Raw genomic sequence first — 26,692 nt, 5'->3', positions numbered from 1 at the left:
TGGAAAGCTGGTTCAAAGAACTTTCTTATGATAGTGACTAGAAGTGTCTGCGAGCACATTCAGTTTGGTCAATTTCCTATGTAATCAACCTCTTCAGAATCAATCATAATAAAGCGATCGCCCATCTTGAAAGCGGACCCGGAGACGTAGTCCATTAGGGATGAACTCCATAATGAATATTGTTGTCTAGTATTGTTGTGTATTTGTTGTTTTCACTTCTGTTTTGCATCTTACTTATGTTTTATCAACTGTCGTAAAGCCTTTCTTCTCAAGCAGTTCTCACGGTTTCAGCACTTTACATTAACAATTATTTCAAAGTTGGCATAATCAATTCTACTTCAGTTTTAACATATGATAATTTCAGATCATGCACCCAGATAACTTGTTGATGTCGATGGGCCAAGATTTTTGGAAGGAGGGCATTAAGAAATCCCACATCATTCCAACATGAGAAATCTAGGATTAACTAAAAACAAAATTTATTGAGAGGATCCTAAAGGGCCTACTGACCTGTAATTTTAACGAGCCCAGGGTAGTCCATGCTCACCAGATTTCAATTTTAGAGAGTCTGAAACACTTGGAAAAGAAGACTCTAAGGGGGCTCCTTTTCTGTAACTAGTCCATTGGGCCCGGAAAAAGGAATAAACCTATACCCAATAGACATTCCTCTCATGTTTTACCGAGCACGAGGAGGAACAGAGTGAGCTCATTGTGTCAGCAGGAAATCAGGAAGAGATAGTGGAAGGAATGACCCCTTCTCTCACCATCTCCAACTCTCTTTTCTTCACAATTTATTCCACAAATTCCTCCTTGTATTTGGGTTTTTTATATAACTTAAGTCTGTGCCCATTCACCAAGAAGGTAACATTCCCATCATCAATGGTTTTAACCCGAACAAATCCATTATCAAAAACTTTCTCAATTTCATAGGGACCCAGCCAATGTGTGTTAAATTTTCCTTTAAAGTTCTTAAATTTTGAATCATACAACAATGCCCAGTCTCCCTCTTTGAACTGCTTTTTTTTAATGTATCTGTCGTGCCATTTAGCCCTTTTTTTCTTAATCAAGTCAATATGATGAAAAGAATCTTGCCTAATCTCATCCAACTCATTACGTTGCACGATTCTTTGCTGCTAAGCTTCGTCAAGGACTATACCAAAATCTGCTGCCATTTTAAAAGTTCTGATCTGAAATTCAATGGGCAATAAACCTTTCTTTCCAGACACCAATTCATACGAAGAAAATCTAGTGGTATTTCTCCATGTGATCTTGTAGGCCCACAATGCTTCAGGAAGTTGGTCAGACCAATCTTTCTTATGTAATTGCACTGTCTTGGTAAGGATTGTCTCCAACACCTTATTTGTTGATTCCACCTAACCATTGGCCTGTGGATGATAAGGGGTGGAATTTCGATGAGTAATCTAATATTTCTACACAATTCCCTGTATAATATTTGACACAAATTGGGTACCTTGAACAGTGACTATTTCCCTAGGTACCCAAAATCTTACAAAAATATCAGAGAAAATATATATATATATATATATATATATATATATATATATATATATATCTACCACTGCTTTCTCTGTTGCTCTAGGTAGTGCTCTTGCCTCCACCCACTTCGTAGCATAATCAGTACAAACTAAAATATACTTCTTACCTTTGGACATAGGGTTGATGGGGCCTACAAAATCAAGAGCCCACCTCTCAAAAGGTTTTATAAGAACCTGTGGCTGCAAAGGCATATCGTCTGATTGTACAGGCCACCCCATTATCTAGAAGTTTTCACACTTTTGGACATATTCTCTTGCATCTTTAAAAAGACTTAGCCAATAGTAACCTGAGCGAAGGATCTTGTAATCCATCTACTTGTCTGCAAAGTGTCCTCCACATGGTTCATCATGATAGGCTCTCAAAATTTCATAGATCTCATCTTCCCTGACACACCTGTGGATAATCAAATCAGGTCCGGTGAAAAAAAGATCTCCCCTAATCCAAGAGTAATCAACACTTTTCCTAATAATTCTCTTTTTTTTATTAGATGAAAAGTAAGGAGGCAAATTTCTTGTAGAAAGGTAATTGTCCATGTCTGCAAACCAAGGTGTTTTAAAAAAAATAGAAAACAAATTTATATCAGGAAAGCTATCATTAACAGGAACATCCTCACCTGCATGGTTGAGTCTAGATAAGAAATCAGCTACCTGATTTTCCTTTCTAGGCCTATCCAATATTGTGATGTCAAATTCCTGCAGCAACAAAAGCCACCTAGTAATCCTGCCATTAGTAACTGGTTTATTCATGAGATATCGAATGGCAGAGTGATCGGTGTGTACAAAAACTTCATAGCCCGTGATGTAATGTCTAAACTTATTAATATCGTAAATCACAACAAGGAATTCTTTTTCAGTTACCGTGCAATTCAATTCTACAGGAGTTAAGTTTTTACTAACATAATAAATAGCATGGGCTACAAGATCCTCCTTTTGTCCCAGTATTGCTCCGACAGTCGAATCAAAGGCATCAGTGGAAATATGAAAAGGCAATTTCCAATCTGGGCCTCTCAAGACTAGTGCTGAAGAAAGTTTTTCCTTGAGTGTATCAAATGTAGCTTGACACTCATCATCCCAATGAAATTTAGCTTCTTTAGTCAATAATTTAAATAATGGAGAGGCTACCTTTGTAAAATTTTCAACAAACCTTCTATAGTAGCCTGCATGTCCAAGGAAACTTCAAACTCCCTTCTGATTGGTTGGTGGGGGAAACTTTGCAATGACTTCAATCTTTTTCGGATCAACTTTAATTCCTGCAGTAGAAACATGATGACCCAAAACAATACCTTCATTCATAATCATAAAACATTTTTCATTACTTAATGAGAGATTAGTTTCTCTACATCTCTGCAAAACTTTCTCAATATTATGTAAAGCTTCTTCAAAAGTATCACCCATGACTATAAAGTCATCCATATAAACCTCTACGCAATCATGTAAAAGATCAGAGAAAATACCAAGGACCGCCCACTAGAATGTGGCTGGTGTGTTACATATACCAAATGGTAATACCCTATATGCATAAGTGCCCCAGGGACATGTGAATGTAGTCTTTTCCTAGTATTTTGGAGCTATACTAATATGATTGTACCCGCTGAACCAATCTAGGAAGGAAAAATATTTTTTTCCTGTTAAAGTGTCCAGCACTTGGTCTATAAAAGGAAAGGGAAAGTGATCTTTCAGGATATCCTTGTTTAGTTCCTTGTAATCCACACACACTTGCCATTTACCATTATTATTGGGGACAATAACCAGCAGAGATACCCACTGGCTATCTAAGATAAGATATATTAACCCTACATTTAACAATTTCTGCAATTCATCTTTCACAATTTCCCTTAAAGCGGGGTTCATCCTCCTTTGTGGATGTCTCACAGGCATGGATTTCTCTTCTATATAAATATGATGAATGAATGTGCCTAGGTGAATGTCTCTCATATCTGTGTATTCCCATGAAAAAGTGTCTGAAATTTTTTTCAATGCTTGAATTAACTGTTTTTCTTGTTCAGGGGTTAAGGTAGAATTAATATTCAAAGGTTTTTCAGGAAAATTTCAACTACCTTACTCCCCCATTCAGTCGTGGAATATGCAGGAAATACAGATAATAAGGCTGAATGTAGTTCGGCTGTTGTACTATGCTCATGAAAATCCTGCAGATCAGTAATGAAATCTAAATTATGAGTAGACTGCCCTTCTTCTTGCTACAAAAAATCAGGATTAGAAATACAAAAATTTATCAAATTTTCTTCTAAATTTTCTTTAAGGTTCATGGCTTGGGTGATTGTCAAAACTGGTTGGGTACAATCTGAATCATGCTCTTCTTCCTCAACCCAATGTGTATTTTCTGATCTTAAGAGAGGTTGAGCAGGGGGGTACAAATTAATGTGCTTTGTTTCATCCCCATGAGTGATGATCATGTTTTCAGACCTACACCCTATATAAGCATCTATCGTGGCTAACCACGATCTCCCCAAGATCAAAGGATGCCCTCCTAAGTTGGTTTTGGGTTGAAGAATGTAAAAATATGCAGGGTACTTCCAAGAATCTAATGAGATGACATGTCTTCTAATACACCCTCTGGCTTTACCTTAGACCTGTCAGCTAGCTCTAACATGGTAGGAGTAGGCAATAAGTCAAAGGTTCCTATTCTAGATAAGGTCTCCATAATCATCAAATTAATGGTTGCACCCAAATCAATTAAAGTGTTTTTTATAGGTTTTCCATTGATAAAGGTGGTAACCACAGTGATTCCAGAAATCTGGTAGACATTAAACTTGCAAGATTTCCACCTACTTGAATTGTAGAGAGTTATCTCTTTTGTCTTCCTGGTCTCTTGGTACATAGCTCCCTTACTGTTTTGGCATAGATCGAGATATCTTTAATTGCTTGCAGCAACGGGATCTTAATGCATACATTTCTCAGTTCAGACACAAGATCAAACTCGAGCTGTTTTAGTTTCATTTCCAACCTCTCTGGAAAAGGAGGCTGGATCGTATGGGATGAGGAAGGTTCTTGTGGCCTTGAAGTAGGTTGTTCTGTTGGTTCAGGTGTGGTTTCAACTTCAGGAATTTCTAGAGTATCTTCCTCTACAATCTCTTCAATTCTTCTGGGCTAAGTCACCACTTTTCTAGACCTAAGCTGGATTTCCTACAACGACACAGGAAATTCCTGTAACACAGGAACAAAAATTTCCTGCAATGACTATGGTGCAATACAGTAGGTAGGAAAAGTGGGATAAGTGACCAATCCAATGTTGTGATCGAATTGGTTGGTTTTATTATTGGGGTTAGACACTGGCTAGGTAGGAATTTGCATAGGACGAGGTTGATTTGGTGGGGAAGGTAGCAAAAGTTGTTGCTATTGAGGTTGAATCATTTATTGTTGTGTGGGTTGCGGTGGATAAAAGTCTTGAGAAGGAAAATTATGAGTGGTAGGGTAAGAAAAGTTCCCCTACCAAGGCTGTTGTGGAGGCCAAGGCTGCCAAGGCATTGGAATATTCCACATCTGATTTTGAGTATAAGGAACTTGATAATGCGATTGAGCCATACCTGCAGCACGTGGTTGCCATGGTCTTTGAGGTGCCATTACATAAAGTGCATTGACAACTCCTTGATCTGCTAGATATGCTACTTTAATTTCAGGAAGTGAAGGACATTTATGAGTGGAATGCTCTGCTTCATAGATTCGGCATACCTCTATGATATATGCAGGACATTCCCTCAAGGCATGCTTCTTCCTACATTTCGAACAAAACATTTTCATAGCTTTGTCCAATTCCTCTTGTTTTTATTGTTTCTTCTTAGCCTGCAAAACATCCAATTGAGAAGATAATGTGCTAAGAATATCAGTTTTAAAATTTTCAAATAAATTACCCATTTCAGCTCTGGTTACTCCAGCTCCAGCAACTGACTTGACAAGCCTGGAAGAAGTATCTCTTGTTCCTCCTCCAACTTTAGAATTTATTCTTGAATATCGCCGACATATTTCACATACCTCATCATAGCCCAACTTTGATATGTCACCACCCCCCATTAAGTTCAAAATCTCCATAGATTCTGGTCTGATTTCTCTGAGAAAAATTATTCTTTTAGTATCTGTGCTCAGTTGATTCATTTTGGATCTCTATAGATTATATTGAAATCTCTCCACCAAGTCCTTAAGACTCTCCCCCTCCTTCTAAGTCATGCCAAAATTTTCTTCTCTAAGGTCCCTAGTCTTGCAATAATCTTGATATTTCTTCAAGAATTCCTTTTTCATTTCCTCCCAAGTTGTAATGGAGTTTGAAGCCAACCCCATAAACCACCTGAGAGTTGCATCCTTCAATGTTGTAGGAAACAACTTCAGCTTCTAAGCATTAGAAGAATAGTCATAGCTCTTGCATAACACATTGAACTCGAACAAAAAGGCATCAGGATCTTCACTGGGAACCCCACGAAAGTTAGGCAAGGCTGAGGGAGGAATATTCTTCATCTAAGTAGCTCCACCAACCTCCCTGATAGGGAATTCGAATGTGACCAATTCTTCTTCCTTCTCATCGTATCCATCTGTGTGACCAATCCCCTCTTCATGAGCCATTCTGGACCAAAAGGAAGTGGGGCCTTTGTAAACTACAGATTTTGCGAAATCAATGGTTTGAAATTTTGGTTCTTGAATAGGATTGCCAAGGAATTCCTTTTCAGGCTGACCACTAAGAAAAGATGTTGTTTTCCTTGTGAGAGGAGATTCAAAATGGGCAGCAACAAAAGATTTTCTTGCAGAAGTTGCTACTGTAGAAGCAAGAATATGTTCTGGGCTCTTTTCAAGACCACAGACCTCCTGTTCGGACTCTTCTTCTCTTGCTTCCTTATATCTTGCAGACTTCTTTTTCCTTGCCAGTGTATTAGTAAATGAAGTGGTGCTCACACCACCACAAAAGACATTTGTAGATGTTGGACCCTATCATCTACTATGCAAACAAATTCAAAAAAATTACTTACCAAACAATCAGGACAAAACTTTGGTGAATTTCTGACCTCCTCAAGTGCGTAGGCTTTTCCCTTCATCTTACCACTTTGACTCCCTAGTCCTGAAAATTCCAAACAATGCATGTAATACAAAAAAAACACCTTAGTATTATCCCTCAGCACCTCCCCGACAACGGCGCCAAAATGTTGAGTCAAACTATAGCCTTATAATTTGATTAACATAAATCATCAACCTAGGGCAGGTAAGCTTGTGAGATGTTGCGCAAAATATATGCAGGCTTAATACTATGAGTGCTAATTAATCTAACTAGTCAATCATACAAAACTAATGACTCTTTCCTGCATCAATCACTTAGTAGCAAAGGATATAGAGTGGATCAAACATCCCTCTACAGCTCTTTAGTATTGCTGATGATGATTAGGAAAAGATACAAAAATCAAACTTACAGCAAACTTAGAAATTCACTCAACATTATAAATCAAATCTTAATTAAATGAATTCCACACATTAACATGAAACTAGTTCATTCAATCATTTGTTGCTGATATATATCAGAAAGAGTACATTAGTTGTAAGAACAAATTATTATTACATAACAGAAATAAAATGCATAAACACTAAACTATGAGAGTTGTGAGCAAAGGGGGCCCTCCCTTACTCACAACCCCTTCAAATTAGAAGAGCTTGCTCAATGAAATAGATAGAACATATAATATTGTATTAATCATAAAAGTTATAGTCGAGTACAATCTGATATACAGTCTCAGCTGAAACCAACCCAACAACCCCCTATCATATAAACTAGAACAAAATTTATACAATTACAAAAGCCCATATATGGCTTGAAGTAAGGAAGACTACTAATCTAAGCCATCGACTAATAGTCCTGTTACAAAATATCAAATTTAGCCATACTGGGTCTAATCCATGACTGAAAGCATGGATTAGATGAAATTCGTTACATGGTTGTAGCTTTCCTCCAAACAGACAATGAGAGAAGGTTTATGAATCTGGACGGTATCATTGGCAAATCTGAAACGACCAATAGGACAGCATCCATATGTGATAGATTCCCCACAAAACCCATGTTCCCATTTGACTTAGAAATTCGTGGAACATAGCTAACCGCCGATGTTGCTATAGGAAATCTGGGCAGTTATAGGAAATCCGTAGCTACAGGAATTCATGAGTGTTTGCAGGAAATAGGATCGCACAGCTGTCTACAGGAAATGCGGACCTATTTTCGAATCAAAGTTAATCTACACAAGAACTCTAGATTAGTTGGTATGATAATTAAATAAAGAACAACTAGTTGTAAGGAATATTTAAGGTTAAGGTAAAATACGTTTTTTCATGTTAATTTGCATACCTTCAGCACACGGCACCCTTTTGGAAAAAACCTGAGTATTATAACCGAAATAGGCAAAATAGGGGTTAAAGATAATTCAAAATGGGAGAGCTAAAGTTTAGAAAAGGGTGTCAAAATTGGGCAAAACCAAGCCCCAACACTCGTCATGGTGGAAGCCAATATTATCATTGCAATCTAAAAACCGCCTTATCATCCCAGGAAATGTGAGGACCCTCTGAATTTGTCTACGATCAAACAATTATTTTTTGCTAGAAATCAATCAAGCTAATGAAACTATCATCACAAAGTGGCTAGAGTGTGGCAGCAAGCATCAAGCAATAAGTAGTTTTCTAGAAACCATTGCAGCTTCCCATTGTCATCTAGATAAAATTCAGATTCCTCAACTCACATTGCCATTTGCATTAACCTCAACTTTTCTCCTCACACGGTTTACTCAACATGCAATTGTTACTTCAACCTCAACAAATGGATGGAAAAATGTGATACCCTCATGCCACTGCATACACACTATTACAATCATTACAACACACTATTTACTCTCTTCGTGCTCTTGGCCCTCCTTCCTTCCTTAAGGGAATCAAGTCCAAAGACCTGTTGTGATACCATAACAAGTAAGACAAAGACAAGAGAGCACATTTTTCTTTTAATGAGACATTTCTTTTAATTCAATCTCTCACATAATCTATTAATTCAATCTCTCGCATAATCTAGAATTTTCATTTCTCTATGATCTCTAACAACATCAGATGCATTATTTTGTATTATTTATTTATGTTTGAATCTTGTCACCTTCTATATATATGGATTCCACCTCCTTCACAACACTTCCATCCATTGAATTCATTGTTTATAAAGGATCACCAAAGGTATTAGTTTTAATATTATAGATTTCCAATATAATCTTCAATTGGAATTTGATAGATCATTTTTTCCACCATATGAATTTAATGCCTTCCCAAAACCACCAAAAGAGTAAAAATTAGTTTTAAAATTACATATTTCAATTAGAGTTTTAAATCGGAATTTGATAGATTAATTCTCTTTTTTCTACTTACTCTATATCATAAAAGTATCCAAATGAAAGGGGAGATTAATCTTAACAAAATTTTGGAGTGCTCCATATTTGAAAATAGTAAACAATTTTCTTTACATGTAATTGCAAATCAAGTAATCTTATTTTATACACATCATATTATAAAAATAAATAAAAATCATTAGCATATGTCTGAAGAAAAAAAATAAAAAATCATTGTTCAGTTTTATGCCAAACAAAAATTACAGATCAATTCCATGCCTAGTGGAACTATTGTAAGAAGCACATGTATGAGGCCACAAATCTAGTGTATCACAGATATGCAAATCCATAGGAAAAAGATAATCCATCATATGTTTCAACTGTCAAAACAACATTAGAAACATGACCAAAAGCAGTGCATGAGAATTCTTTTATAAGCTATACACCATCGTATTTCCTTTGAGGAGTTATCCAGGTGGAGCTATACAGGATCCATACTGCAATGTGCAATCATAGGTCATTCAAATGATTGTCATTTATATTAGTGATTAGTATTTAATTTTTATTAAAAAATAGTGTCGCTATATAAATTAAATGGTTGGTCAAAGTTGATAAGCATTAAAACACTTATTTTATGATACATCTCACATTGTTAAAGATTAAAGAAATGTAAAAACTAATCGTGATAGTTCCTTTATAAAAGATATTGACCATAGTGTTTATATGTGTGAGGATCACAAAACACCGAGAGAAGTGGTGGGGTCTAAAGACATCATTGTTGGGATCCCACTGGTCACCAAGACCAATTTACCGAAACCTTTATGTGTTTAAAATACGCTATATTCCATCTGAATACCATGGGAAAAACCATAGGTTCTCATAAATCTAGAACCCAAAAACCACTGGTAACTTGACCAAGTCAAGTTTACGGGAACCACCCTAACAATCTCCCCCTTAAACTTAAAATAAAGAGATTAACATGGTTTCAATCATTCATCAACTCCATGTGCCACTACATTACATGTATGCCTAATCAAATTCTTAAGGCCTTACAACAATATGTGCTCTTGTGCAACATTTATGCATGAACAATAGGTCTTACAACTTCCTAGGGAAATAAACTTGCCTTGGACCAAAACCATTTGGGTGTTCACACAACGCTGATGTTATCACGCCACTACAATTCTCATCACTCATTGGCTCCTTCACTGTCCTCAAACAACATTGAACCCATCTCCATTTTCTCGTCCATGTGACCACTCTCTCGCTACATCTCTAGCTTCATTGATCCATATCTTGACCTAGCCTTTATCACTACTTGAATTCTCTCTCGTATATCTCTAACCATGCTATTCATTCACATCCTCATTATCATTGTGTGTCATCTCCCTCTTCTTTCTTCCTGTTCCTTAGGGATCGATATCTTCTCTTCCTCTGCACAATTTACCTCTTTAGGTTCCTTTGTGAATTCTTGTTATGATACTAGTTGTCGAGATCATGAAACAACGAGCAAAGTAGTGGTGTCTAAAGACACCATTGCTGAGAGCTCACTGGTCACTAGGACCAATTTACCTAGAGTGCTTTTGTCTTTAAATAAGTTATATTCATTATGAATACCATGGGAAAAACCATGGGTTCTCATAAACATGAAGCCCAAAAAGTATTGGTAACTTGACCAAGTCAAATTTTCAAGACCCTCCTTAACACTATGAACTTGAAGCCATTAAAAGAGCTAACCAGAGTGGAGCTATAGAGGATCCATACTTAAACTATGCAACTATAATTCATTCAAATCCTTGTTTGTTACCTCTTTAATTCTTAAGTCATTCAAACTAGTGTCTATCATTTCTTTATTTTATAATAGAAAATTATAATGAATATAGTACGAGACTAGGGACCCATATAAATTAAATAGTGGTGAATGTGGATAGGCATCAATCCATGATAAACATCAAAACATTTCCAACATTTAAAAAAAACATAAAAATCAATTAAATTGTAACATCATTTAAAATTATTATTGTTTTTTTTGTAATCTTGGTGGAACTACATATTAATCATATCCAATATATCATCTCGACCAGGGCAAGGAATTGAACCAGTGATTTCACATCAAGGAGTGCCTTAACAGGGCACCCAATCACCGCCTATCCAAGACCCATGGACATTTAAAATTATTATTATTATTATTATTATTATTATTAAAAAAAAAAACATGTAAAGATTCTTAACCTTAGAGATTATGAACAATAGGCTTTGTTACAATACCATGGGTCAAGACCATGACTTAATAATATCATATGTAATATCATGTCCAAAAAATCATAACTCAAGTCCATATGACAATGTTTTTTTTTTCAATCAATTTAATTAAAATGGTAGAAATAGCATAACTACTTTTGAGATAAATCTCAACCTTATTTGTGATTACCATTAAGAATATTTTAGAATATTAAATGAAGATTAAATCCCTACCATCCACTTAATAATTATTGATAGTTAACTTAAATTTTTGGAAAACCTATTCCAAAATAAATATGTCTATCCACATAATTATGAATTTACAAATAATTTACAAATTAATTATATAGCTAATATATTAGTGTTATCTTCTTGTTATTTATGTATTAGTTATTATGAACTAACTAAATTTATGTTAATTAGAAATTCTAGCTTTTGCCTTAGATATTATGAATTGCCCAAATTTAAGTTAATTACAATTCCAATTAATTGAAATGAAGTTAATAATTAACTTTTTTTTTTTTAGTTAATTTTGCTTCATAATTATTGAATGCACAAAATTTACCATAAACATAAAATAGCACGGTGATATAAACTAAATGGTTAATAGACAAATTACCAAAAAGAATTAAAAAAAAAAAAATTGTAAAAATTAACAAACTTAAAGCAACAACATCATCATCATCATTCATATATATATATATATATATATATATATATATAGCAGGGTCCATCAAAAGTATGCAACATGGGTACTCTTTTGATGAGGAATTAAATTTTGCATCCAATTAGTACTCTCGCTCGAAATTTGAGTAAAATCATAGAGAGATAAGTTGAAAATGTGAAGTGGAAAATATATATATATATATATATATAGATATATATATATATATATAATAAATAAAATAAAATAAAATAAATAAATAAATATAAATATAAATAAATAAAATAAAATCAATAAATCGAAATAAAAAATCAAAATAAAAATAAATAAAATAAAATAAAAATTAAAAAATAAATAATAAATAATAAATAAAAATAATATATATATATATATATATATATATATATATATATATATATATATATATATATATTCTTTTTTTCCCTCTAAAATTTGATGATATAATCTAATCTTATTTTATCATTTCCACTATTATTTTATAATATTCCTTAGAAAGCCCATTTCAGGCCTCAAAATTTCTCTAATGATTATAACTCATGTTCTTATGAGATATCACATGTTTTTTAATTAATCAATTTAATTAAAAGGATAAAAATGACATAACTACTTTTGATATAAGTCTCAACCTTTGATTTGTAACTACTACCAAGAATATTTTATAATATTTTGTGCAGGTTAAATCCTCCCTACCATTCACTTCATAATAATCATTATTGCCTATAGGACATAGAATAGACAGTTATGCGGTGTATTGTTAAGTCATTCCATGATGTGAAGGTCACTAGTTCAAAACTCTGTGGGCAAAAAATCCAGTCATGTTAAGGGCTAGTGTGGCCTAGGCTGGGTGCAATCCCTGGGTGATTTTGACAACATAGATGCCCCTATGTCACGATTTCTTATGCTATAGATCAAACCTGAAGTAATATTTGGAGAACTCATACGACTTGAAAAACAAACAAAAATAATAATCATTATTTTTTTGTGACTAGGTTGAACCTAGGCCTAGGGTAGTGAGTTGTGTGAGGTTGGGTCAAGCCTAGATGCCCTTTGGGAAGTTTAATTCCCTCAAAGTGGCTTCCATCCTCAACCTGATCCAGGTGCATATTGGTGGCCATCCACCAATTCCACTTGGACCCCCACCATTGTTTCTTTCGGTTTTTCAGTTTCCTTAATTATAGCACAGTTTACTATTATAGCAGTTTTTCGGGGCCTAAAATTCCGGAGCCATTTTGAGGCCCTAAACGACATTTTTTTGGCAATCTACCGCAAAAAATTCCGTAGATAAATCATATTTTCCGTTGTAGTCCTTGGAGAGATCTTTCAACGGAGTATCATGTGCGTCAAGCAGAGATAATATGACCAAGTCATGACCCCAGGAAGTTGGTTGTCCAACTAACCCCAACGGGGCCCATAAACCCTTGGTGTTACATCTCCTCGGGTTAGGGTTTTGGTTGTTTAGGGTTTGCTTTTATTGTTCAAAAATAAAAAGGCCCTTGAGCCTCATTGTAACGCAGTTCAGAGGCATGTAGCCACCCATCTCTTCTCAGAGATAAGCTACCATCGCCGAGCTAGTCTCATTTCCATACTATTTGTAAGCATATTTCATTATCTGATATTAATCAAAGGAAGTGTTATTTATGTTGCATCTTTGTATTTATGGTTATATCTGTAATTTGTTGTGTTCCTGTTTAAATTAAGATCAGCGGTATCAGAGGGGTCTGCTCTTTCTCTGTTTTTCTTTTCATGTCCCGAACGAGGTTGGGATATAAGGAGTTAAGACTCGAATTAGTCGAACCTTTGCAAGACCAACCTCGTAAATCCCGATGGCCTCCCATGGAGGAAGAAAAGAAATACGAGGGAGTGGGATATCTTATCAAACTATTGCTCGAGGAGGCCCTCAAGAAACAAAGGAATACGATGATGGATAACTTTGCTCAGATCCTTCAACGGTTGCCCACTGATAGTGCATCCACATCCAACAGCCACTCTGGAGGCTCCACACCTTTTAAGGTACAAGTAAACTTTGACATTCCCATATTTGAGGGCCAAATAAATGTAGACGCCATAAATAAATGGTTGAATCTGTTAGAAGGATATTTTTCTTTTCATGATTTTTCCAGCCTAGAAAAGATTACTTTTGCTCTTCTCAAAGCCGCCCCCCACGTCAAGGACTGGTGGGAAACCTATTGTGAGCAAAAGGATGAAAGTACGAACTCATTGTTTTCAGTCGCTTCCATTTGGAATTCATTCCAGGACGCCATCAAGGAGTAGTACTACCCAGTCGGGAGCTATGAGGACAAATACAGAAAGTGAACCACACTGCGGCAAGGAAGGGACCAAAATGTGCCAGATTTTACCAATGTTTTTCATACCCTGCAAACGAAGTTGGGCATCAAGGATTCTGAGAAACATTTGGTACTCAAGTACCGCGGCTACCTACATGGATACATCCAGTATGAGATGGAGTTCCTGGACATCTCCTCACTTGGCATGATGTACCAATATGCCATCAAGATCGAGCATAAGTTTAAACAGAAGAAGCGAGACTTTGGATCTGTGAATCCAAAGCAAGGGAAAGGTGCCCCCAAACCACAGAACAAAGGAAAAATCCAAGGCAGGACGACCCAGGACAACCCACCAAGGCCACAAGCAAAGGACAACACTGCAAAGCCAAAGAAGGACATGGGAAAGTGGTGTGAGTTCCATAAGATCTCCACCCACAACACAAGCGAGTGTCGGGCCAAGCAATCACTGGTGGCCGAGCTGAAGGCTTCAGAATCAGATGCATGTTCTGACTCTGAGTCAGAACTCAACAAGGGGAATGACAAGGGGAAGCAGATTATTGATGTAGAGCCCAACGCCACCGTCGCCACCACAAAGATCCAGAAGGAGGAACCCGAAGATCTAGAGGAGGAGGAGTGTCTCTTCCACTCCCAGATGTGGGTGAAGGGTTCCCCACTATAGTTCATTGTCAACAGCAGGAGCCAAAAGAACCTCATTGCAGCAGAGGTCATGAAGCGGCTGGGCTTACTGACCACAACACACCCACAACTGTACACCATCGGGTGGCTTCACCAAGGACGAGATCTGCGCGTGAGCCAACAATGTTGCCTTCCATACAGCATCAAGCCCTTCACGAATGAGGTATTATGTGATGTTGCTCCCCTTGATGTTTGTGATGTATTATTAGGTCAACCATACTTGTGGAAGCACATGTTGTGTATGAGTCAAGGCCTCGCATTGTTATTGTTACATTAGGAAATAAGTTGTACAGGATACCGGAGGTAGCCCCGCCTATCGCCATCTCTCTGGTTACTACAAAACAATGTAGTAAACTAATTTCAAAAATCAGGAAATTTGTTTTCATGATGATATGCCCTCAAGGAAAGAAGAAGATAGTGGCCATGACCTCCAGACAAGGCCTCTCCACCCGACAACAACAGATGGACAAAGTTGTGGAGGAGTACAAGGACATCTTCACCTCCCCCGCAGGGGTGCCTCTGCACTGTTAGGTCAAGCACTCCATCGATCTGACCCCAGGTGCACCGTTACCCAATGGACCAATCTATCGATGCTCTGTTCTGTAGAATGATGAAATCAAGAGGCAAATTCAGGAGCTGCTGCAGAAAGGTCACATTCGACCAAGTTCATCGCCATGTGGGAGCTCAATCGTGTAGGTACAGAAGAAGGATGGGACTTGGATACTCTGTATTGACTATCGAGTGTTGAACAAGATCACTATTTGGAATAGGTACCCGATCCCACGAATCGATGACCTTTTGGACCAACTCACGGGAGCAAAATATTTCAGCAAGATCGACTTGAAGTCTGGATATCACCAGGTACCAATCGAAGCCTCTGATGTTTGGAAGACTTACTTTAAAGCCAAGGAGGGCATTTTCAAATGGTTGGTTATGCCTTTCAGGTTGACTAATGCCCCTGCAACCTTCATGAGGCTCATGGATGACATCTTATGGACATTCACCAACGCATTTGTAGTGGTATACTTGGATGACATCCTGATCTTCAACGAAAGTTGGGAAGAGCACCTCCACCACATCTGACAAGTTCTCCAAACACTGTGGCAACACAAGCCATGTGCCAATTTGGAGAAATGTACTTTTGGCATGACCCAGGTTCAGTATCCGGGATACATTATTAATTAACAAGGGGTGCAGGTGGATCCAGCCAAGATCCAAGTCATTCAAGATTGGCCAGTCCCAACCACTTTGACAGAGCTCCACAGCTTTCTAGGTCTTGCCAATTTCTATTGTAGGTTCGTGTTGGGGTTCTCTCATATCACTTGGCCCTTGAGTCAAGTCACCATAGGAGGAGTGAAAGCAAAATTCTTTTCGTCTGAATCTCAACAGAAGGCATTGGTAGAGTTGAAACATCGCCTCTGCTCTGCACCAGTGCTCACATTACCAGACTTGCAACAACCACTTGAGATTGAGATAGATGCCTCTAACTATGCTATTAGGGCAGTCCTTAATCAACAAGGGCATCCAGTGGCATATCACAGTGAGACACTTTCAGACATGGTCCGGAATTATCCCACTTATGATAAAGAGATGTATTCCATTGTGCAGGCCTGTCGACAATGGAAGCATTACATTTTGGGGAAGGAAACTGTCATCCACATAAACCACCGACCCCTGCAATTCATACAGATGCAAGGAAAGTTGCAGAATGATTGCCATCAAAAGTGGTCCACATTCCTGCAATAGTTCCATTTGAATATCAAGTACAAGAAGGGCAGAACAAATAATGTTGCAGACTGCCTTAGTCGACCACCAATCATGGCGTTAACTACTGTGCTCAACTCTTGTGGGCATGAGACTTCTGATTAGCCACTTCTCTACAAAAGCAATCCAAAATTCGGCCACGCATACCATATGCTCTTGGGGGGTCAGCAAGTTCCAATTTTTCACCCCCAGGATGCATTGTTATGCCATATGGGACACATTTATGTTCCTTCAAGTGAACATGCAAAGATTATTTGGGAAGCGCATTACAGTCGAGCCATTGGGCCTTTCGAGGTCGAGAAAACAGTGGCAATACTGCAAAAGTATTTCTATTGGTCGAATCTTTGACAAGATGTCGGGAAGTACATCAGATCCTGCACTTCCCGTGCCATCGCCAAACTAACCATCAAGAAGCAAGGTCTCTATACTCCGTTGCCTACCCCTAGTCGACCTTGGGAATCCATCTCCATGGATTACATGTCAGGTATTCCTTCTACTAAGAATGGTAATGACTGTGTTTTTGTGGTCGTCGATCGATTCTCGAAGATGGCCATTATGGCGGCCCATAAGAAGAGTATCACAGCAGAATCCACTGCTAAACTCTTCTTTGAATGAGTGTGGGTACACTTTGGGATCCCACAGTCTATCATCTCAGATCAGGATAGCAAGTTCCTCAGTACATTTTGGTCTAGTCTCTGGTCGATGCTGGACACCAAGGTCACTAAGTCCACAACTTTCCATCCCCAAACTGATGGCCAGACAGAGGTCGTCAACAGGATGATCGTACACATTCTACGCATGTACAACTCAAAGCATCCATGCACATGGGATGAGAGCCTCCCCTATGTCTAGCATAGCTACAACCGGGCTCTCCATAGCTCGAACTAGCCACAGCCCTTTTCAGGTGGGCTTGAGATTCGAGCCACTATGTCCAATTGATGTGGCCATACTAGTTGCAGCGACTCAGGGAGATTCGTCTCATATCCAATCCGAAGCCAACAAGGCAAATAGCTTCATTGAGCATATTCAACACATATGCCAATAGGTCCATGACATATTGGACAAAATCAATGCCAAGTACAAGCAGTGGCATGATCAGCAGCGGGTGCCACACAATTTCCAGGTGCGTGACAAAGTTTGGCTACATTTGCAGAAGGAACGCCTCGTTGGGCCCCACTGCAAGATTCGCTCGCTCCGATATGGGTCATACACCATCACCAAGGCTGTGGGAGATAATGCTTTTGAGCTTAGAATTCCCCCATTCCTTGGCCTGCACCCAGTGTTTAATGTGGATTTCCTTCGGCCATACTTTCCACCATTACTAGACACATCCGACATTGCAGAACAGCTCACACCAACAAAGTTAAATCCAGATTGCTTGGAACAAGCTGCAACTGATCGGATCATGGACACGCGGATCAAGAACACTCGCTAGTAGAAGATCCAACTGTATCGAGTTGTCAAAGCAGGCCAACTCCTTCACCAAGGCAAGTGGCTCACCAGGGACCAAGTTCAACAGAAGTTTCCTCATCTCATGGAGGAACTCAATGCAATGGGGACCATTGCTTCCTAAGGGGGGAGGAATGGTCCAGGTGGATATTGGTGGCCACCCGCCAATTCCAATTGGACCCCCACCATTGTTTCTTTCAATTTTTTAGTTTCCTTAATTGTAGCACGTTTACTATTTTTAGCAATTTTTCGGGTCCTAAACTTCCAGAGCTGTTTTGAGGCCCTAAACGACATTTTTTTGGCAATCTACCGCCAACGATTTTTTTGTAAAATCGTCTTTTCCGTCGTAGTCCTCGAAGAGATCTTTCCAACGGGGTATCATGCGCGTCAAATGGAAATAATATGAGCAAGTCACGACCCCGGGAAGTTGGCTGTCCAACTAACCCCAACGGGGCCCATAAACTCTTGGTGTTACATCTCCTCGGGTTAGGGTTTTGGTTGTTTAGGGTTTGCTCTTATTGTTCAATAATAAAAAGGCCCTTGAGCTTCATTGTAACGCAATTTAGAGGCATGTAGCCACCACATCTCTTCTCATAGATAAGCTACCATCGTCGAGCTAGTCTCATTTCCATACTGTTTGTAAGCATATCTCATTATTTGATATTAATCAAAGGAAGTGTTATTTTTTTTTGCATCTCTATATTTATGGTTATATCTGTAATTTGTTGCGTTCCTGTTTAAATTAGAATTACAACCCCTCCCACGAAATTTAAATATGTGACCTTGTTGAGACTAAATCACACGCAAACCACTAATCTACACCTTATATGTTTCCAATAATTATTGTTAATCAAATTTAAAATTAATGAAACTTTATTCCAACATAACACACCATTGATATAAATATGCCTAACTAAATCTATGATTTGCTTAATTTAGAACATGTATTGTTGTGCGACTCCTTGGTCCTTCGTTGACTTTTGCCTTTTTTATTAGCATGCTATGCCTCTCAAAATGAAATTGAGAAGGATGCATAGCGAGGTGGTGGTCATGTCTCTACCTCTGTTACGTTTTTGTTTATATTGCTTGGTGGCCACTCGCCAATTCCAGTTGGACCCCCACCATTGTTTCTTTCAGTTTTTCAGTTTCCTTAATTGTAGCACGTTTACCATTTTTAGCAATTTTTCAGGTCCTAAACTTCTAGAGCCGTTTTGAGGCCCTAAATGACTTTTTTTGGCAATCTACCACCAGCGATTTTTTTCTAAAATCATCTTTTTCGTCGTAGTCCTCGGAGAGATCTTTCCAACGGGGTATCATGCGCATCAAACGGAGATAATATGACCAAGTCACAACCCCGGGAAGTTGGTTGTCCAACTAACCCCAACGGGGCCCATAAACTCTTGGTGTTACATCTCCTCGGATTAGGGTTTTGGTTGTTTAGGGTTTGCTCTTATTGTTCAATAATAAAAAGGCCCTTGAGCCTCATTGTAACACAGTTCAGAGGCATGTAGCCACCACATCTCTTCTCAGAGATAAGCTACCATCGTCGAGCTAGTCTCATTTCCATACTGTTTGTAAGCATATTTCATTATTTGATATTAATCAAAGGAAGTGTTATTTTTTTGCATCTCTATATTTATGGTTATATCTGTAATTTGTTGTGTTCCTGTTTAAATTCGAATCACAACCCCTCCCACAAAAATTTAAATATGTGACCTTGTTGAGACTAAATCACACGCAAACCACTAATCTACACCTTATATGTTTCCAATAATTATTGTTAATCAAATTTAAAATTAATGAAACTTTATTCCAACATAACATGCCATTGATATAAATATGCCCAACTAAATCTATGATTTGCTTAATTTAGAACATGTATTGTTGTGCGACTCCTTGGTCCTTTGCTGACTTTTGTCTTTTGTTTATTAGCATGCTATGGCTCTCAAAATGAAATTGAGAAGGATGCATAGCGAGGTGGTGGTCATGTCTCTACCTCTGTTACATTTTTGTTTATATTGCTTTTTATTACAGTAACCCAAATAATATATATATATATATATATATATATATATATATATCGTTTATCAATGAAAACTAGTCAATTTCTAGAGGGGCCAAGATTTTGATCTCATGACAAGACCTTTCTAGAGTTCTAATAGTAAACAAATTCTAGTTGTGTGAACTATACATTTGATCATGTGACAAGACCTCTCCCTTCATCTTTTGTACTCTCGAAAGTGTATTTGGCCCTTTTCTATGTTTTTCTTGGTTAATTGACTATGGATGGGATATGTTTCTCTCAATTAATTGAGTTTGGATGAAAATTGGAGCATTAATGAGTATCTCACCACAAATCACAATCATCCCTATGTTACTTTCAGTCTCAAATTTCATCCCTACTCATAAAAAAAAGCAAGCAACCATCGAAGTCAATTTCAGATAATAAACCACCCTTTCAATGTCCAAATTCTAACATAGGCATCACCTTCTTCAAATAAAATTTGAATATTAATTAATTAATTTGTAATTATAAAATTTTAATATCGATTACAAATTAAGATTTATATTAATTACAAACTCTATATATTTAACATATACCAAACAAAGTTAATTATTAACTTAAATCTATACTATCTAAATCTACAATCCAGATAAATTGACTAACCAAATACACTCGCTGAAACTGTAATGCATAAATATATGAAAGTGAGAAAATATCACCGTTATTCATTGCATATCGCTTTTCTTTCAAATCTATGGGACGGACGCCCTTCAAGAATCAAAAGTAGATTGTGGATTTTCTTCTTTATTTTGACTAACTTTGCTTGGATTTTTTTTTTTGGGGGGAGGTGGTGAATTTGACTAGCTTTACATGAAATGATTTTATTTTTGCTTGGATTTTTTTCTGGGAGGTGATGAATTTGATTAGTTTTACATGAAATGATTTTATTTTTGCTTGGATTTTTTTTGGGAGGTGGTGAATTTCACTAGTTTTACATGAAATGATTTTATTTTTGCTTGGATTTTTTTTGGGAGGTGGTGAATTTCACTAGTTTTACATGAAATGATTTTATTTGTGGTTTCTCCTTTCCCTTCAATAGCATGGAGTAGTGGGTGTAAGGACAGTATGAGGCCAATAATGAATAAGATGATAGGAAAGAAGAATGAACTTAAAGGGGTGGGGTTGGTGTTGGTGTTGGTGTTGGTGTTAGTGGTTATTCAATTTCTATAAAGATGTACAATATTAGGAAATTAATATAATTTTTCAGTGTATGATTTGTTTTTCAGTTTAGGTGGGCTATTTTGATTAGCGATGGCCAAACATTTTGGGTTCAAAATAGATTTTTTTCAAAAAGATTTATGAATTAATTTTGTTATAAAATTAATTAAAATTGGAAAAATTATGATTTTAAATTGTTGAGTATGTATATATATATATATATATATATATATATATATATTTGGATTTATCACAAGTTGTTAGGAGGAATAATTGTGATTTTCTTCACCTAAGTTTAATCCTCACAAATGAGATGATGAATGTCTTGATGATGAATTTTGATAGAAGAAACCTTATCGTGATGATGAACGTGAATAGAGATTCGAAACACACGTAGATCTTATAAATTTTATGTGATTTCTCCAAAAAAAATATTTACTTAAAATCAAGAATCACAAAAACATCCAATATAAAATAAATAAATATTTCAAAACTTTTTAAAATGGTGAATTTATTTTTACTATTAAAGAAAATAATTTCAATAAAAATAAATTAAAGATTATTCATTAAACTACATAGTACATAATATACAGCTTTACTGGTATGAAATTGACCTCATAATATATAAAATTTATAGTTACGTTTTCAAATATACAATCATTAAGCAATGTTGACATTTTACCATCCAGATGGATAATTAGAAAAGTAGATTGAAGTTGACAACTTGACCATAAAAATCTGATACATGAATGATGTGTATTCTCATTCAAATCCACCAACAGTTTTCATCAGAAATTTTTCCCCCTCACACGATCAGATTATATTTAAACCACTTTGTTATCCACGCGGTTGGTAAAATGTCGACATTGCTTAATTTATACGGCAAATAAATGGTTGCATACTTGAGAACGTAACTATTATAAAATATTTTATATAAATGATTCGAATTTGGTATTATACCACTAACTTTTTTGCATTTCCTTAACAAACCCATCAATTAAATATTCATTTTATTTTGAATTGTCGTCATAAATATATTCCTCGCTACCCAACAAATAAACATGTACAAGATTAGAATATAATTTAGCAATTGATTTGATAGGTAAGGATGTTATCCACATTTAAAGTAGGTTGGTGTGTGCATGCCCCACTCTCTTAATCTCTAGGGTTTATTCTTAATTTGTCACTTCTGACACGTGCTCATCACGTGCAAACACCTCCAACAAAATAAACAAATGAAAGTTGGACGGTCAAAAATCGGCAGAATTGTTTTTATTTTTATTTTTTCAAGAATATCTGACAGGACTGCTTGATGTTTTTTAAGGCGATTCCTATTTGTTACCTTGTAGGAATTTTAATGCGGCTTGACATGGGGCCGCATTAAGGCGATACAACACGCCGCTAAGTGATTTTTCTCTCTCATCACTTAGCGACGTGTTGTATCGCCTTAATGCGGCCCCATGTCAAGCCGCATTAAAATTCCTATATCATATTTGTTACCCTATAGGAATTTTAATGCGACCTGACATGGGGCCGCATTAAGGCGATACAACACGCCGCTAAGTGATTTTTCTCTCTCATCACTTAGCGACGTGTTGTATCGCCTTAATGCGGCCCCATGTCAAGCCGCATTAAAATTCCTATAGGGTAAGAAATAGGAATTTCCTTTTTTTAATGGTAAAATCTTGGGAAAGCCCTATTTCCAACCCTATTGCATAGTAAATGCGGCCTGACATGGGGCCGATATAACACGCCGCTATTTTTTTCTCTCTCATCACCGCGCGGCGTGTTATATCGACCCCATGTCAGGCCGCATTTACTATGCAATAGGGTTGGAAATAGGGCTTTCCAAAATCGGGTTGGAAATAGGGCTTTCCAAAATCTTGAGGTTTATCGTTGTAATTTTGATTTTCAAATGTTTTTGCTACATTTTATCAAAATAGTGTTGGTTTTTTTTATTGTTTTTTGGGTAAAAATAATTGGTTATCAAAACTTTAATTTCACTAGAATACAAAAATCATTAAAATTAATTTTTTATTTTCTAAAAATTTTAAGAATAAAAATTTAAATTATATATATTTCTTTATAATAAAAATAAACCATCAAAAATCCAACCATAACCAACAGACTTCTCCATTCTTCCCTTCCTCCATCCTCATTGGAAAGGGGAAGCGTGTTTCTGCCTCTAAAACAAGCTTTTTGTGTCCTGCACGTAATGTAGAGAGATGCGCCCGTAAAAGGCGGCCTATTTTAAATTGGCGCGACCCCATTCTCACTTTTCACTTTTGTTCCTTCGCAGGCTCACATTTGGCTGATCCACATCCATAAATAGATATGCCCTGCTCAATCCAATTTCAATTCTTCAAACTTTTCTCCGTTGGCGTCTGTGGCACAAGTCTTTTCTCATCATTGTTGATGCCTATTACTCACTTTGTCTTCCTTGAAATTCCCAAACTTTCTGTGCAATTATTTCAGATCTTCATACCTTCCCTGGTGATTAGGGTATATGGTGCCATTTCCAATCCTAATTGACTCATCAGAGGCAACAAAGGAGCAGTGATGGAGTCAGAAACAGTGACTGTGGCAGATTTTTCAATTTTTGGAGAAGAGGGAGTGATTATCAAGCCAGGATCTGAAACATTTGTACCTGGTTTTCCCTTTTTCACAGACTTGCAGTCAAATCAAATGCTTGTTTCTCATTCAAATGAAATGGACCTTTACAACAACTCGGTAATCCCAATCAGTCCAGCACAATTTAGCAGAGAAATATATGATATGGGGCGTACCCAATATGGAAATATGCAATTTTCTGCCAATCTGAATACTCCTGGATCTATATCTGAAGTGCCCACTGAGAGATCAGTGCCTGTGTCAGTGAACGAGGGGTACCCAACTGAGGATTCATTGCATTCTCCTGGGCGCAATGGGGAGGCCATGTCACACATTTGGGGCCACTCAGCCTCTGACAAAACAGAGGAGCAGCAAGTTAGAGAGGAGAGGAAGCAGAGAAGGATGTTGTCTAACAGAGAGTCTGCAAGGAGGTCTAGGCTCCGGAAACAACATCTTGTGGACCAGCTGAGGGCTGAGGTGGATCATTTGAGAGCAGAGAATGGGGAGATATTGAAGAAACTCAACATTACTTCAGCGCATTATGCTCATATAAGAGAAGAGAATTCCCTGTTGAGATCAGAGGCCATGGAGCTGAGTCACAAGCTACAAAGATTGCAATACACATTAAACGCTCAACCTCATGGTGTCTTTGAAACTATGGGTGTTGAAACTCGAAATTGCAGTGCTGCGCATATGAGCTCAACGTATGGCACCATTGCTCACTCCTTGGTTTCTCCCCATCTCTGGTTTTGAGGTCCAGAAGCAATTTCCATTGTGAAATACTTAGAATTATTACCAGAACCATGCCCTATATTGTTTTCTCATCCATGCAGGCACTTGATACTGATTTAAATGGTGTAAAGAGTTGTAATTTTTGATAAAACTTGAATTTTGGGAAAAATTGTTATTTTTTGCTATGAAATCATGTAGTAAGATTTTTCAATCCTTTAAAATAATAAATCAAAGGGAAAACTAAATTTAAATATTCATTAACTCAAAAACCCTTGAAGGATAACGTTGAGGTGTCATTGGAAGCACCTCTCCTAAAATAATATAAAAAAACAAAACGTTTGGCTACTCTATTGACTATTTTTTGTTTTATTTAAGTGGGAAAAATACAAAATCTATTTCCTAAACCTTTAAATTATTATTTTTTAATTAATTTACCTATATAATTATATTTATAACTAAAAATTTTAAATAATAACGAACTTTAATATAATCCAAATTCATGTATATTCAATTAACTATGTTATAATAATAACAATTATCTAAAGCATTTTGTGTTGCTGTCACGAACTTTAATACAATCCAAACTCATGTATATTTGATTAACTATATTATAATAATAACAATGATCTAAAGCATTTTGTGTATATGTCATTTATTTACATATGCATTTTTCACCAATTTTAACAAAATTGAAATCAAATACTTTAGTTAACATTAAGATAAATTTGATAATTGTGAAAACGTAATTATTATTAAAATGTAAGTTTACAACCATTTCAATTTAGATTTAAATAATGTTTTGTTTCAAATTTAATAGATAATTTATTAAAAAATATTAAATATTAATTTTAAAATGTTTTAATAAAATTAGTTTATTTATATTATATTTTTAATAAATAAATTTAGGTAAAAGTTTTACTAAATATATTTTTGTTAGTGCTTATTCATGTTAATATTAACAATTTTTTTTAATAAATTATTTTCAATGTGTTAAATAGAATTATATTAATGTAGATTGTTCTATGGTATGTTGTAAAGGTTTCAAAAAATTTGGTCAATGTTATATATGAAAGATACCATCATAGCCATGTGTTACCCTACTATGTGCACTAAGGTAGGTTAAGTAGGGCTTAAAAAGATATATCACATTGAACTTTTCATTTTAAATTGTATATAATGCACCACACACATACAATGACCAATGCTTTATATTCTAGTATGAGCACTTCTTTGTCTTGTGTTATTGAATTGTTATATTTCATTCTTCCTTCTATTCCATAATATATTTGATTTATTTTTAGAATTTTGGCAATCATATAAATCTATAGTTTTCATCTACATAGATACCATATACTCATAGTTGTTTTCACTAGCTAAACATTTAAAATTAGCCTACATTTCTATTTTCTTTCTTTTTCTTTTAAAAAGTTCTTAATAGTGTCACCTTGGAATTCAAACCATGCTAACTCTCAGCATGTACACAGGTCACATCAATTAACAAAACTCACTATCATTTGAAGTGCATCAAATAGTCATATATGAAATGTGCATAAATTTACTATGCTCTTTGGTACATTAACAAATGTATGGGAGCACTTATTGCAATACTCCCATATGATAATGTGTATCACACATCTTTGATAACTACACTAAGTGAATGAGAAGTGCATATTGATGGACATGGGATAATTAGGGTATAACACAGTAGGTGTTGCTACTTTACTAGAGAAACACACCACCATCCCATTTTTTATCTTTTTGTAAGTCATGTAGTGCATTGTCATGTAATAGTAGCACCTCTTTTAGTGTTACCATGGATGGCTAGGTGTGTCATTAATGGTGCTTCTCATTCACATAGATACATTGAAGAACTAACAAACAACATTAAAATTAAAGTTAGCATATATATATATATATATATATATATATATATATATATATAACAAACAAATCAAAACATAAAATAACCCCTACCCACACCAACAAAAAAAAAGACAAAAAAATAAATAAAACACACACAAAATACAAAGAAACTTTTTCTTGGGAAATTCCGGGGTGGTTGATAGAGAATGATTAGGGTCAAGTTAATGACAAAGAAAATAAGA

The 26,692-nt window shown here is 36.2% G+C and overlaps 1 protein-coding gene across 1 annotated transcript; it reads left to right on the top strand.

Moving 5' to 3' along the window:
* Positions 1–23,527: 23,527 nt before the first annotated feature.
* On the top strand, positions 23,528–24,717 carry LOC149178373 (uncharacterized). The gene has a single exon (XM_089423638.1). The coding sequence runs from the start codon at positions 23,805–23,807 to the stop codon at positions 24,606–24,608; it is 804 nt and encodes a 267-aa protein (XP_089279764.1). The 5' UTR covers positions 23,528–23,804; the 3' UTR covers positions 24,609–24,717.
* The last annotated feature ends 1,975 nt before the right edge of the window (positions 24,718–26,692 follow it).

The sequence above is a fragment of the Pinus tabuliformis genome, chromosome 4_1 (genome assembly GCF_031772625.1).
Source record: "Pinus tabuliformis cultivar Carrire ecotype Pingquan chromosome 4_1, CPIR1, whole genome shotgun sequence".
NCBI lineage: Eukaryota > Viridiplantae > Streptophyta > Pinopsida > Pinales > Pinaceae > Pinus > Pinus tabuliformis.
This window is presented reverse-complemented; position numbering and strand designations above follow the sequence as displayed.